The sequence below is a fragment of the Budorcas taxicolor genome, chromosome 3 (genome assembly GCF_023091745.1).
Source record: "Budorcas taxicolor isolate Tak-1 chromosome 3, Takin1.1, whole genome shotgun sequence".
Lineage (NCBI taxonomy): Eukaryota > Metazoa > Chordata > Mammalia > Artiodactyla > Bovidae > Budorcas > Budorcas taxicolor.
Window position 1 is genome coordinate 117,716,443 of NC_068912.1, and position 15,230 is coordinate 117,731,672.

The window sequence follows — 15,230 nt, forward strand, 5'->3', positions numbered from 1 at the left end:
TGTGCACAGGGGTGCCCACGGTGTGTGCCCATCTGGAGAGAGGAGGCAGACGGCTTTCAGGTTTGGGGCCGTACTTTTAGTGGCAGGGGTGGCATGCAGGCATACTCCTGGGTCTCCCCTTCACATATCACGTCTCTGGGCCTGCCTATAATTAGATCCAGCCCCACAATCTGTGTTACACAATCTGACAGCCCGGCACACTGGCATTTTAAGTTGTTGATGAAGTGGAAATGAATATGCTTTGGAGACCCGTGTTTAACCTGTAGTGTTGGTATTTCGGTATAAAAATTGAGAAACGGGACCCCTCTTTCCGTGTGGTAGCGAGCTACCACACCACTGCTTCTGAGCAGGGCCAAGGCCTTCCTTGACACGGAGGTGGGCTTGGCAGCAGGCGGACGGAGCCTGTGAATGCCTGGAGAGCAGTGAGGTCCCTGGAAGCTCATGAGAGCTGGAAGCTGACGACACCACCGGAGGGTGTTGGAGGTGGGTGGTGGCTGAAGCCACGCTGGTGCCTGGGCCCCTCCAAGGCCAGCATGGAGAGTGCCCACAGAGGAGAGGTGAGCCAAGTGTCGTGTCCCCCCCCCGCCCCACTGTCAGCAACACCTAGCAGACCCTGAGGACACGGGGGCTGGAAGCAGGCTGGCGATCCATCCAGGTCGCAGCCCCAGCCTTGCAGCCAAATGGTTCAGAGGTTCTCTTCACCCCTGCGGATGCTGAGAACTGACTGCGTGGCTATGCTTTGGGGCTGTCTCAGAGGACTATGAGCTCCTTCTTAATGGATTTATTAGGGAGAATATGCAGATGTTCTTTGGGAAATCTGAGTGAAACTTTAACTCTGTCTGAGAGCCTAAACTAATGGGAAAAAAATTCTGGTGTGATGACCGGGCAAACTGATGATCAGGGCGTGTCTCCTGTTACTGACCTGATCAACATTTCTATTGGAGACTAACGTTTAATGTAGTACCGGTGTTGGATATATTGATATCTGCTCACCTCTGTAGGAATAGAAGCATGGAGTCTGAAGTCTTATAGCTGTAGCGATGCCTTGGACCATGCCTCACTAGTTTTGTTGGATGAATGAAGAATGAATGAATGATTGAGTGATAGAATAGGCATCTCAGACTTACCTAGGGATTACTACAAAATTAGGAGAAACCTCTAGAGCAAACTAGTGTGTCACGGTATGATAATAAGCGTTTCAAAATTTGTTTCAGTTATACCCTCGGGATCTGTCTGTTTGGCTGAAGTTTTCCTGATCTGTATCTGCATGAATCCAAACATGAAAGAATGTTTCTTAACTCTTTGTGACTTTGACCAGCTGACTTTCCAATTAAATTTCTGCACTTCTTTGCTACATTTTGGTCATGTGAAAAGAAATTTTATATTGAGGATGAAGTTCTTTTTCCCATTAGTGGTATTAGTTAACACAAACTTTTGCATTAGACTAATAGCAGGATTCTCATAGACTCGTGTGGACGTGCCTATATTTCATCAATGTAACTAAAATAGAATGTAAGATCTGTTATGAAATTACTGATTATTTCAATGAGACTACAAGAGAATTTTTTTCATTCCCATTTTACCAGTTTTTGCTTTGTTTCAATATGGCTTTTATTCATATTTCTAGGTCCTTATAGAACCTTTCTTTCTGATTTTTCTACTTCTGTAATTGGATTTTGTATTTCTTTCCCGATTTCTTTTGCCCTTCTCTGAAGATCTATCAGGTTCAAAAGGTAGGCTCTTCCGTATTTATTTTCTGGTTTGCATGTACTCTTTTTCCCTTGCCAAGGGCCTGGTCACCTTTCAGAAATCATGCCTTTGATTGAGAACTCACTAAAGTTCCTGCTGCTGCTTTTGCCATCATATTTGCGAGTTGGTTTGAGCACGAACGCTCAGGGGTTCACGTTAGCCCCCACGAAAGGCAGCCGTCAGCACACATTTCTGAGTACTGAATGCTTTTTCTATCTCCATTTTTCTCAAGAAATTGGAAAATTGTTTCTTTAAGAAAAAATTTAACTCTAAGACAAAATAAAATCACACTTCAGAGTCTGGAAAACCATTTAGAATCAGACATTTGAAAAGAAAGGGCATCCTTGCATGTAATTTTATTATTAATAGTAAGTGTTGAAAATTTCAGTGCATATTACCATACATTGAGATGATTACATACTGAATTAAAACTGAGTAAAAAAAGAAAATGACGGTATAACAATAAAACCCAGTAGCTTAGAACAAACCTGCCTTCCATCCCTAATATTCAGATTGCTAACATGCATCTCTGTTTCCTAAGGGTATTTTGTAAAGGCAGTGAGGTTTAGAAATAAATGCGCTGAGTTGTCCCAATACAGAAAATAAGAGCAGCCAGTTCAGTGACTCCTGATCCAGCAATAATGAAGGAGGGTGCGAACAGTTCCCTGAGAATTTATAGAAAAGTGTTTACAGGGAGTCTTTCCCATAAACGAATTGAAATAATTTCTTGTTTACAAACCTATTTAGTTTATAAGGAAGAGTTATCGTTGTCTTTGAGAGCAGCTAAGAAAATCAAAACAAGGTGACCTAATCTCATGGGTTAGAAAATGAAAGCCCTTTAAACACAGAACATCAGTATGTTTAAATTTCCAGAGGCTCCAGCTCCTGGTGCTGCTGTCTGGTTAGACCCCAACCTGGAGCCACTTCTGACTTCTTTAGAATCATAACCTCTAGAGAGTCTGCTGCTAAGTCACTTCAGTCGTGTCTGACTCTGTGCGACCCCACAGACGGCAGCCCACTAGGCTCCGCCATCCCTGGGATTCTCCAGGCTGGAGAGTCTGAATTGCCTCAAATAGCAATTTTCCAAATTACCATTTGGTATTCTTCAATGAAAATGCCCGTTCACCAGGATTTAGAGTTCTAAGAAGTGTACACCCGACAAACAAAATGAGTAACATCTCCGTTTCCTTCCGCACTTGTCTCCTCAGCCTTCACTAGCCCTCCAGGAGCCACCTGGCACTTTATAAGAATATCAAATGCAGTGTTAATTTTGAAAAACAATAAAATTGTTTCTGGATTCCTTTACCAGGTGCAGTTCCAAATGGCCTTTCCCCCTGCCCCCCTCACTCTGCATAAATATTATCCCCCAAAGTGTCAAGAAACCAGTTAAGAAGGTGCCAGGATCTATTTAAACTTTGTTAGTTTTTGCAGAGTCCACTTGGAACTGTATACTGAGGCTAGAGTTCCAAACCACACATAGAGAATCCAGGTCAGAATTTCACAGGCGAAAGGCAAGGCTGGGAACCATCACAGTAACCGACGGAATAGGACACGGTCAACTAAAACCTAGCCAGGGACTCCTCTCCGGTCGTTTCTACTTGACTCATTCCCATCTGGTGCTGGATCAAGAATATCCCTCCTCACTACCAGGGATACGCTGTTAGAATCTTGTCAGGTGGTCATGTCTGCACACCGTACAGGCGTCCCAGGTGGCCCTTAGTGGTAAAGAACCCACCTGCCGATGCAGGAGATGCAAGAGACCTGGGTTCAAGCCCTGGGTCAGGAAGATCCCTTGGAGGAGGGCACAGCAACCCACTCCAGTGTTCTTGCCTGGAGAACCCCCATGGACAGAGGAGCCTGGAGGGTTACCGTCCATGGGGTCACAAAGAGTCAGACACGACTGAGGCGACTTAGCACAGCACGCACACCCAGCACACACAACTAAAAGGAGCTCAGGGAGCCCCCCACGGAAAAGCAGGTGTCCATTATTATCACCCAGATGTGACCCGGGGCGCAGGAGAAGGAGGCAGTAAGGCTTGCTGCCAGCCCGCGGGCTGTCTCCATCAGGGTCTCTTGTGTTGAATCAAAGCTGTTTCTGAAAGTCGAGCACGTGTGCGCCCGCCTGGCTCTCGCTTCCCTCTGCATGGCTCACCGGCTCTCACAGCCTGCGTGTGCGGCGTTGTGCCCTTTCTAGAGTTTGCTGTGCCGCCCCTGCTACTAACACCAGGACGACTTGTTAACCACGCTTTGCCAGGGGTGTCCTCTCCCCACGGATGGCTTGGAAGCGTAGCTAGAGTTACCGTAGCTGTCTATAAGGCCACCTGTGAACTCAGCGGAAGATTTTAAATACTGGTTCTTATTTTTGTCCTAAAAAGTGCAACAGGTAGAATGCGGTATTTGATATGGGTATAGAATTGGCCAAAAAGGAAAAGGCGGAAATAGAAAAACAGATAACGCAGACCTCTTTTGGAATCTACTTTTTGTCAGTTTCTATAGGCCCATTCCTTTTTAAAAGCCACATTTTCTATCTTTGTAGTCAAGGCATGAGATAGAGGAGGGTTGATGGCATCGAACTTTGTATACCTGGAGTTTGACAGTGAAAGTGGGGCTAGCATGAATTGAACGCAAAATAGCTTTAAGCTGTTGTGTTTAATTTACGCTGCTGTGTTTGATTTATGCTGTTGTTGAAGCATGACTGTGGGAAGTATTCCCTTTTATTTCCCTTCTCAATTTATAGACTAAGGTAAGGAACTTACAGAAAAGTGTTTGGCTCATGTGCTTTAGCTGCTCAGGTTCTATATTGGTTGAATTTTTAAAGCACTGGTAAGTTCTCTCCTAATTTTCTTCTTCAAGTTTTCTACTTACCACCATCCTAAGAGAAAGGGGCGAGACCACTGAAGAGCCATATGTTTTAAATCTGGCTGACTTTCAAAATAAACAGAAACTAAATCAAATATAAAACCAAACCTAACAGCAGCAGCCTGTTTGGGTCGTTGTACAACTTCAGGTGCTGCCGTGCACTTCTCTCACTTCTCACAGTTTTTTCCCTCTGACTTTAAGTTTTTCGTGTGCAAAAGGAAAATCATCTCTGTGTTATATGATACAGAGGTTTACATGGCAGTTTCTTGGTTTTCTTATTGGAAATCGAGGGAAAAGTGAGGAGAAAAGCAAAGCCCCTTTATTTAAGACTCCACCGGGGTTCCCACCTAAATTAGGAATTGCTGTATTTTGGTGACAATAATAGCCATCCTGAATCTGCTTTTGTAATTCTAACTTGGGCAGTTGCTTAAATAGATAGGTGAGGTGAAAGCATGGAGATATTGGCTAAAGAAAAAGCCAAACAGTTGTTTGTTTGTTTGTTTTTCCCCTGTATCAAGACCACTTCTACAACAGGCTGCTTGGCCATCTTGCCATTAGCAGCATATGATAAAGAGGTCTACAGCCCAGAAGTTCTCGAGGGCCTAAATTTAGCATAGATATTGGATGGCTGGAGCAAGTGTATCAGAAATCTAGGGGTCAGGACATCCTTTCTGCCCCTTGCCTCTGGTTTTCTCATACCTGTTGTAGCAACACAGAAATGGCTCTCCGGTTTGGCTTCTCTTAAACGGGGATCGAAAAGAGTCAGACACGCCTGCGCCACTGAGCGCACGCACACGTGCAGACAGACAGACACACACACACAGTGCTTTATTGCTGCAGTACATTTTCTCTGAGGGCATAACCAGCTTGACAAAGGGGCTTGGCGTGCTGCCGGCCTGTCTCTACGGAGGTCTTCCCCTCCCCCCAGCAGTGCTTTGTCCTGGCCTGTCTCGCCTGGGTGGGGAGGGTTGTCTTCCCGGGCTCACAGGTGGCGTGGGGGTCTGCAGCCCCCCGCAGAGCCCTGCCTGTTCCTCCTCGCTTTGCCTTGGCATGTTCCCTTGACCCTGGGGCTTGGAAATGCATGTCGGAACAGTGTCCTATGCAGAGCGCGTGTCACTTCTTGCCTCATCTTCTTTCCCTTCTGTCTACAGAAATATTATGGGCTGGATACAAAATGGGGCGACATCGAGCAATGGATGGTAGGCCTCAAATATGATTTTTCAAAGCTTGAAACGGTTTGTGATTTCATTCTCCCACACTGTAATTGCATAGCTAGGTCCCGGCTGCCCCTAATTTAATACTGAGAGGCTGCCTTCTGGGGATGTTTCCATCTGGTCTGCTTGTTTACAGCCCCCGTGAAGGCTGCTTAGAAACAGTCCGGCCAGGCGTCTGGTGAGGCGGCTGGCTCCTGGAGCCCCCCAGGCTAGCATGGGGGGGTCTCCTCTCAACAGGATCCCCCCCTGGGGACACTCAGGCTGGGCCAGGGCCCCCCAGCGTGAGAACCTTCCCCGAACGGCCCGCCTAGCCAGCGGCTCTAGCCGGAAGCCAGAGGACGCGGTGTGCTGCGTGATCTCAGTTCCCAACTGCAGTCAGCTGCCCGGCCACTCTGCTTCCGACCTTTATCCTTCATTGCTGGGCCCTGCTCACCTTGTGCCCTGTCCCTGAGAAACCACGGTTCTTGGAGGAGAAAATTCCTTTACCTTCTCACCCTGTTTCCTGGCACAACTTATCTGTCCTTCGTCATTTAAGAGCTGGCCTGCCCTTCACGATACCATCCCCCGTCCTAACAAGCCTCTTGAGTGGAGATGTTGCCCCACAGTGGGAGGCTTGGAAGGGGGGTGGGCTCTGAGAGCCGCCCACTGGTCATCGGTCCACCCCCGAGTGCCCCCACCCCCTTTGTCCTTGTCACGTTGCTCACTGGCCTCACAGACGTCATTGCATCCTTCCAGCATTTGAGAACCAGGCCAGTATGCAGCTGTCCCATTAAATGTCCCTTATACATAAAATGACCCAAGGAAACTGAAAAATTACCTACATCTTAGAGATCCAGGTACAATATAAAACAGTTGTTGAAATACAAAGAGCACACAATTCCTCTATTTAAACAGTTCACTTCAACCTCTGTTATGTGTAAACCATCATTTTAATGCTTATATGGCATAGGTATAAATTTACCAAATCTTAAGACACAGTTAAAAGAGGCGTCAGTGTTTTATATACCACTGAGAAAGAAAATGCTAATTATAATTGTGAGCAACTTTGATTATAAGATACGCCCCGACTTCAGAGAAGTCCAGATGCAAAATGAAGCATCTTAGGATGCACAGAACATCGTAGATAGGGTGGCATCCATGTTGGATCTCTTCCAGAAATGGTTTCTTCTCTGATTCCTGAACAGAAGTAAGCAGGTTTTGAATGTCAGAAGTAGTTTGATTTAAATGCACCAGATTCGATTAGAAAAAAAAAAAAAAAGTAAGAGCCTGCTTTTCACCGAACACATGCTTGTTTTTAAAGCCAGAATGAAACATCCCAATGATTTGTGTGCTCAAGTTCCACCCTCCACCCCCACCTGCTTTAGAAGAAAGCATTTTCCCCCAGTGGTTTAATTGAGGCCTGTAAGCAAAGTAAATATTTGTTTGACATTTATATCAGAAATACTGTATTGAGACGCGGTTGGACGGTCTTAAGGCTTCTCCTGTCCGCCTCTAACCTTCCTGTGCTGTCTCCTCTTTGCTTTGGTAGGAAGACAGTGAGCGCTACTCTCACAGATCCAGAAGAAACACGTCGGTTAGTACTGTCTCCCTCCTGTTACCTCGGCATTTCGGCTGAAGTCTGCTTGGCCGTTCTAGTGGCTGAAATAACATTAATTAGCTCTATCCGCCCACCTTCCTATAAGTATATATACCTGTCTACAGATCTGTGTCTTTATCTAAGAAATTAACACTGATACGATTAGCTATACAGACTGTGAACTCAGCGTTTAGCATTTTGACTTGACTTTGGTGAGAGGAAACTTTGAGAATTTCCTCAGTATTTATGAGCGTTTTAACGAGTGTTAATATGTTCATTACAGTTTTAGTGCTTTCTTTGCTGTTGAATGCTCGTGAATAATTTGCAGTCATGTGCATGAAGCTATATATTTGTACATAACCAGCAAAGTGGACAACACCACTTTAATGAAGTTAATGTAAAGCCATGTCATCCAGAAACAGTCCTCTGATACTTCCCACAAACAGAGCCCTTTGGGGGAACGCACGGGTTCACGGGCACTGAGATTCTCAGAGGGGCCTGACCTCCCCCGGCCGTGTGTCAGGTCAGCCGGTTTCCTCTGAGAGCTGGGCGCGTCGTGTCTGTTACCGCATCTCACGGCTGTTTCCGTCTTTCTTTCACTAGGCGTCTGATGAAGATGAGCGCATGTCAGTGGGTAGCCGCGGAAGCCTGAGGGTCAGTAACCAGGACGGTTGCGTTTGCATGGTAGAGTCTGCGTCCGTGGTCCGTGCCCTCCCACCCCTGCGTTCAAAGTCCTCGTTCATTGTCAAAGTGCTTATTTAAAATCTGTCCAACGGCGGGATGTTTCTTTGTGACACAGAGTTGACTGACGTGCACTTTCGTTGTGTCTTTCTCCCCAACGTGGACGTCATCGTTTTTTCATGTTGGGTCCACATCACCAAACCGCCCCATTTAGATCAGGCCGTCTCATCGCTAGTATGATGAGAGGAGCATGAAGACACATTCTGTCCTTACAGAAGTGCAGGCTCCCATCCAGTTGGAATCTCAGTGAAGTAACTACGAGTTAAAGTAACTGTTATGCAGTGATGCTTTGCATGGCTCCTTGAAAGCTGCCGTGGGCTGCCTGGTAAAAAGTTGGAGCACATTGAATCTATCCAGCCCGGGGCCTTCAGCAGCCTCCCCTTTCATCAACTGTAATGAAATCTGTGCATCACGGACAGCTTGATGGTTGATAAACACAAATACACATCCTTCCTTAAACATTCCAAAAATCTTAATTATACTTGAAAACATGGTGTGCTTTGGGAAGTTAAGTAGAGAAAATGTGTTTGGCTTATGGATCTACAACTCAGCGAGTTAAACTCAGCGTGCAGTGTCATTTGTTGCTCAGTGGCTCATTCGTGCTCGACTCTTTGTGACCCCATAGGCTGCAGCACGCCAGGCTTCCCTGTCCTTCGCCATCTCCTGGAATTTGCTCCGACACGGAGTCAGTGTTATTTGCCACTGGGTTAAAGCTGCATCTCCCTGGTAATAATTCAGTCTCAACACAGCCTCTCATTTTACTGAAGGGCTGTATGGAGCAGAAGGCTCGCTCTTAATCTCTGTGACGACTAAGTTGTGATATCACTCCTAGCCTTCTTATATTCCCACTAAATGTGCATTTAATTCGGCTGTTTGTAACAGAAAGCTACAAAGGTGATAACAGTTAGCCTTTCTTATCCCCAAGTTCTGCATGATCTAACCAACCACAGATTAAAAATAGTCAAGGAGAAAATTTTCCAGAGAGGTACAAAAAAACAAAGCTTGAATTTGCCGCACTGGCAACTATTTACATAGCATTTGACATTGTATTTACAACTGTTCACATAGCGAAGAGTCAGACGTGACTTTGTGACTTTGTGACTTTGCGACTGAACGACACCAGCATAGCATTCACAGTGTGTGCGGTGTTGTAGGGACTCTAGAGACGACTGAGTGTATACAGGAGGTGTGCGTGGGTTGTGTGCAAAAGCCAGGCAATTTTGAATTAGGAACTGGAGCATGTGCAGATGCTGGTGTCTGTGGGGTCCTGAAACCGACCCCGCCCCCCCACTCCCCGCCCAGATGCTGAAGGACAGCTGTATATTGTTGCTCTGGGGTTAGCAGTGGTCATTGTCCTTAAAAGCAGATACGTGGTGACCTTGCCAGAAAGTTACAGTTTCAAGGTGAAGTCAAAGAGCTTCCTTTCATTTTGAAACTTTCTCCTTAGCCACCTATTTGTAAATTCCTCATCTGTGCTGTGACATGATTCATGCAAGAGGAAGTAAGATTCATGTAACACAAACAGTATCAGCGCAGAGCTGTTTATAGACTCTGCAGACGAGGGACAGAAATTACAGCTGTTGAGCAGACCCAGGAGATCAGGTCCTTAAAACCAAAAGAAGAGGACACTTTTTCAAGGAGGAGAGGGGTGAGCATGTGAGCATAGCACTCACATGACCGTTAGCCTCCACACCATGAGGAGCTCCACAAGGGAGCTTCTGATGGAAATAGAGCAAAACCTGATTATTTGGGGGCTCAAATCTCTCTATCAAAATAGCGTTTTCCATCTGTGATACTCCTTGAACTTGTATTCAAGATTTTTTATGTACTTGCATTTTTCTGCGAAAATAATCAGTTCACTTTAAGATTCTCAGAAGGTTTCCTGACCCCCTTAAAAACTATTGTACTATTAGTTACTGTTTGGCTGTTTACAGCATTTATTTCATTTTTAAGGATTTTAACCAGAAATGAGCTAAGCTTTTATGCTGAACACCTGTCTCTGCCAAGATATCAAACGTGTTTGTTTTAGGATATAAAATTTTAGAGGACCTCCACAGTTAGGACGCTGAGTAAGAGAGGGGAGAAAGTGGGAAGCTGGTGGTGGGTGGTGTTTGTCATTAGCCGGGCTGTCTGTTCCCTGACGCTTTCCCATGGTGCTCTTGATCTAAAGGAATAGCTTAAAGATTTTAAAGATAAAAACTGCAGACCTTGAGAACCTGGATCCTGGGAATAAGAGTCAAACCTTCTAATTTTTATCACTATAGAAAAAGCCCAGAGCAATTGAGGAGGCCGCTCAGGGCCAGGGCTTTGTGACAGCATCACCCCTCAAGCCCCTCGGGGGCCCAGAAGCTCTGGTCTCTCCAGGTTGGTGGGCGAGCAAGGCTCCCCACTGCCCCCTGAGGGCGGCTCGTCTCAGTCCATCTCTGGGTAGGACCAATTTCTGCTGTTTTGCATATTTTAATATTTGAACATCTTTCTAGTTTGCAAAGTTCAAAACCCATATCTTTTATCTCCTGACTTTCTCAAAACACAGGCCGTCTTCATTCCATTCACAGTGATGATAAGCCCTTAAAAATGGAATAAATTTTTTTTCCAGTGTTTGTATGGACATCCTCAGAAAATCTAGGTTTAGGTATCATAAGTCTAAGTTTTCTTTATTTAAAAATGGATAGTGCTGCATCTGCTGATGCTCTGTCTAATGTAAATGGCGTGCACTAGGTGGGGGAGGAAGCAGGATTGTTCAGGCTGCTTCAGATTTCACGAATTACAGCAACTTCTGCCATGGAGGTTTTATTTGTTAATGGATTTTATGGCAGCTGCCATGCTATTGTAGTTGCGTTTGTAAAGACACGTGAGATCCTAGAAGTCATGAAGAAAATTAATTTTAAGATTTTCAAGATCGCTTGCTTTATGTTTCTGTTATATTGTACTTAGCTTTTTACCTGATTTTGGGCAACTCTCTTCTGTTGTTTTTCTCTTCCATCCTTCCTCCGACAGTCGCAGCCTGACTTGGAGTATGGGGGTCCCTACGCCTGGGTGAGATGTGCTCTGATCCTAATAGTGTTGCCTGGCAGATAATAACCTGTGGTGTGTCCACTAATATTGCAGGTGTTTGTCTAAAAAGCCAAGTTCATCTTGGTGTGAAGAGACACACGTGCCGCCCTCTAGTCCTTTCCTGGAGACTGAGGCCAGAGGGCAGGCGTGCCCGCAGCTGTGCTTCCCAGAGCCTCCTTGCAGCTCTGACCCTCCTCCTGTGTCCGGAGTCCAGGTGTGGGTACTTGACCATCTCCCTCACCTGGCAGCCTGTGAGCACCACTGTTTGCCAGGCTCTGGGTAGCAGCCGTGGGCACCAGATGGAAGAGACAGGGTCTTCTTGCAGGAAACCCAAAATCAGATCAAGAATTCCCAAGCCTCTACATTTCCTGTAACAGATTAAATTTAAAGTCATTTTATCTAATGAAAAATCTATTATTTCCTAATCTGTATCCTTTCAAATTAAATATCCCAGATGGCTCTTTGGCTAGAGAGTGCTCTTTGAGAAAGACCCCAAATCCAGTAACAAAAACGAAGCCTTGAAATTCAGCATTTCCCTTCTAACGTCTGTCTAGAAGAGTTTCTGCAGCTTATGCTTTCTTTAAACCTATACATTTAAATTACACTCCAAGGTAGAAAAATGTAATCTCATCAGCATTATTCACACTCAGCATTAAAGTGACTCAGCACTGAAATTAAATTGGATTATACACTTCTCTGCTTGAAGGATTTTTTTCTCCAGAAGGAGTTTGTGCTTCATTCATCCCATTGTGCTGAAAAATTATTTAGCAAACTCCTGTTTTTAAAATACATGTATACCCTTAAGGTGATGATTAACAGGGCACAGCACAGCTCATCTGCACAGACATTTGTCCCCAGAGCCTCCCATGGGGCGGCTGTTCTCCACTTCAAAACTCAATTGAGTGTGTCCAGTGCCCCTCAGAGCTTTATTTTGCCTTTCGTTGTTTGTTTCCCATCTCTGATGCCCTTGAAGGTGCTCTGTCTTCTGACTTAATAGAAACAGATGGTCGAGAATCAGCCTGGAATGCAGGCGACCCTGGTTCAATCCTTGGGTTGGGAAGAGCCCCTGGAGAAGGGACTGGCTACCCACTCCAATATTCTTTGCCTGGGAAATCCCATGGACAGAGGGAGCCTGGCGGGCTACCGTCCATGGGATCACAAAGAGCCAGACATGAATGACCAACTAAACACACATATACATTGATTTTAAAAAACCTGTTTAATAACAGTTGCCTTTTGCATGGTCTCGTGTGGAATTGGTTGATGCTTTGACAGCACTGCATGTTATTAGATGACTAATTAGAAGTTACCATCAGACTCATTGGTTTTGATGGGGCATCTGTTTTTGTATCTCGCTCGTCCTTTTCCAGAAAATGCAGGTTGGTAAATGTCTCTTTACTCTGTTCTCTCTTAAGAGCAGTGCTTCCCAATGCTACTGTATGAAAGATTCACCCGAACTTGTTAAGATGCAATTTCCCAGGCCTCTGGGGATTCCAATGCCTTAGGGGCGACCAGGATGCAGTGAAGAGAGCTGAAAACAATTTCTGTAGAGCGAAGCTAGGTGAACATCAGAGGCCCGATGAGGGTGACATGCCTCCATGGGCTTTTTGTTCTAATGCCGTGACCGTTAATTTTCAACTCTTCTTATTATCCTCTTATGCCACTAGAAACGGTTCTACCAAGCTGAATTCAACACGGAAAAACTACCCAAGAGGAGAAAGGTGGTGTGTTCGCTAAGAAGGTCAGAGAGATCCTCTCTAGAGATGTCAGTGAGGTCTCTGGGTGGAGGATATGTTGTAGGAATACATTCTCTGCGACAGAATTTCATTACAACAGAGAAGTGTGGATATTCCACACAGCCTTCAAAAGAAGGGTTTTCCCCGCATTTTCATGGAAAGCCAGAGTAGACGGGGACACCTAAAGAAGCGCCTTTGCCCTCCCAGGCCCCACCCGCCCTCTGCTTCATGCTGCAGGCTAGACTGGAGACAGAGAAGAGGAAAAGGAAAGGTTCATCTAAAGCAGTATGCGTGTTATAAACAATAGTGGACAGCCAGCAGGTTTATGTGTGCAGTGCGTTTTCTTCCTTGTTTATTAGCAAAGTAAAAGTCACCTAAAATTGATTGATGCTGAGCGACTTCACTTTCACTTTTCACTTTCATGCATTGGAGAAGGAAATGGCAACCCACTCCAGTGTTCTTCCCTGGAGAATCCCAGGGACGGGGGAGCCTGGTGGGCTGCCGTCTATGGGGTCGCACAGAGTCGGACACGACGGAAGCGACTTAGCAGCAGCAGCAGCAGCCTTCAATATTACATTAATTTTTTTTCCAGAAATTACTTTCTAAACATATATCAAAGGAATAAGATTGAGATCTGAAATGTAAAGTCCTTGACATTTAAGATTATTTCAAATAATCTCATCAGTCAAGAGAAAAAAAGGAGACTGAATAAAATGTCTGCCAACCTCCAAAGGTTTTTTATTATCAAATTTATTTCAGAAATGTTTTAACGTACTCATAGTTTTAAATTTTCCTTTTGAAGGATTTCTACACACTCCTTCTCATTCGGAAACCTCATATTGACTTGCTTTTGAGTTGTAACACAAGTAAATACATAGTTTTATAGTCAAGATTTCCTGACCCTGGCTTCATAATATCTGGAAATCCGTGTATTTATTGTTCATCAACATCACAGCTGCGTAGTATGTCTGCCTATCCCCACCCTTCCAACAAGGAAACATGCTGGTTCTTCCTGTGTGCTGGGCGCTTCCCCATCTGGTCAGCACATCCTTCACAGTCAGCCCTGATCTAGGCCCTCATTTTAATCAGATTTAATCCTCACAAGGGCCTTGTAAAGTATTTATTACTCTGCACGTTTTCACAGCCACAGTGGTGGAATTCCAGTGGATGAAGTAACTTACTTAAGGTCACGTGACAGAGCTTCTACTTGGAGTCTGGACTCGCATGTGACCGCCCCCCCCCCCCCCCCCCTCCCAGCATCTCCTTCCACTTTTAGCCTCTGCGCCTCCTTTTTCCGACTCGAGAGCTGGCTGTGCCCTGACAGCTGACAGCTCTCATCTTGAAGCAGCAGAAATTTCCTTATAGGTGAATGAGAGCAGCTATAGAAGCCCAAGTGAGCTTTGACTAGGACGTGGGAGGAAAAGGGAGACAGACACCCTCTTAATCATTCTCTCTTTTCTTTCCTGGAGAACAAGTTATGAAATACGCCCTCAGATTTCACTTTGAAGAAGTAGGAAAACTGGATGAGTGAAAGCCTAATATAGATTAGTTTTCCCATGATGAACGTTTGCATTTAATTACAAATTGAGTAGACCGCTCTCTTTGAATCTTCTGAACACAGCTTCATAATGAGCCGTAGTTTTAAGGGTGTCGTGCCAAACCAAGAGCTGAAAACTAGTTGACTCAGACGGAGGCATCAGCCCGCTTGGCTGGCATTCAGGCTTCTCCAAGGCTGGATTCCCGCAGTACCACCGCAAAACTGGAACACAAGTGCGTCCCGCCAGTGCAACTCACTCCACTAAGATGTGGCGTTGCTTCCCATCCCTGAGTGAGTGCCTTGTAGTCTCCAGGGATACTAAGAGGACACCTTTGACTGTCGAACAGGGCTGGCTTCTCCTGAGCTACAGCTCAGAAGCATGGAGCCAGTGGGGTGCCTGCTGGGACACGTGCTCTGCTGGGCATGCCCATCTGTTCCACTCCAAAAACTCAGCCTGCACCTGGCTAGTTCTTCTTTGCCAATCTGTCCCTGTCTCTTCATTTGTGTACTGATGTCAGCTTCTCTCCTTTTCTTCCTTGACACAGACAAATGGATATGATGGAGACTTATATGGATCACAGTCCCTGAGTAGACGATCTGGCAGGGTTCGTATAGTAAATGTGCATGACGCAAGACTCAAACAGGTTGCTGCGAAGCCTTTTTTAAAAGCTAAATTTAGCTTCTTTGGTTCTTTTCTGTGTTATAGTAGTCCTCTTTTGTGTGTGTGTGCATGACAGAATGAAAGCTGATGTTTTTCAACTGAT

At 45.4% G+C, this 15,230-nt stretch overlaps 1 protein-coding gene across 10 annotated transcripts in view; it reads left to right on the forward strand.

Moving 5' to 3' along the window:
- The window catches only part of LRRFIP1 (LRR binding FLII interacting protein 1), a 159,851-nt gene that overhangs the window by 92,383 nt on the left and 52,238 nt on the right, over positions 1-15,230 (forward strand). For 8 of the 10 annotated variants that reach the window (XM_052636465.1, XM_052636468.1, XM_052636470.1 and 5 more), the window contains exons 3-8: positions 1,716-1,733; positions 5,760-5,807; positions 7,351-7,395; positions 8,002-8,052; positions 11,137-11,175; positions 15,012-15,071. In XM_052636465.1, the coding sequence (XP_052492425.1) occupies positions 1,716-1,733; positions 5,760-5,807; positions 7,351-7,395; positions 8,002-8,052; positions 11,137-11,175; positions 15,012-15,071 (261 nt within the window). The remainder of the gene's footprint in view (positions 1-1,715; positions 1,734-5,759; positions 5,808-7,350; positions 7,396-8,001; positions 8,053-11,136; positions 11,176-15,011; positions 15,072-15,230) is intronic. The other 2 variants (XM_052636467.1, XM_052636473.1) reach the window with 2 other exon arrangements.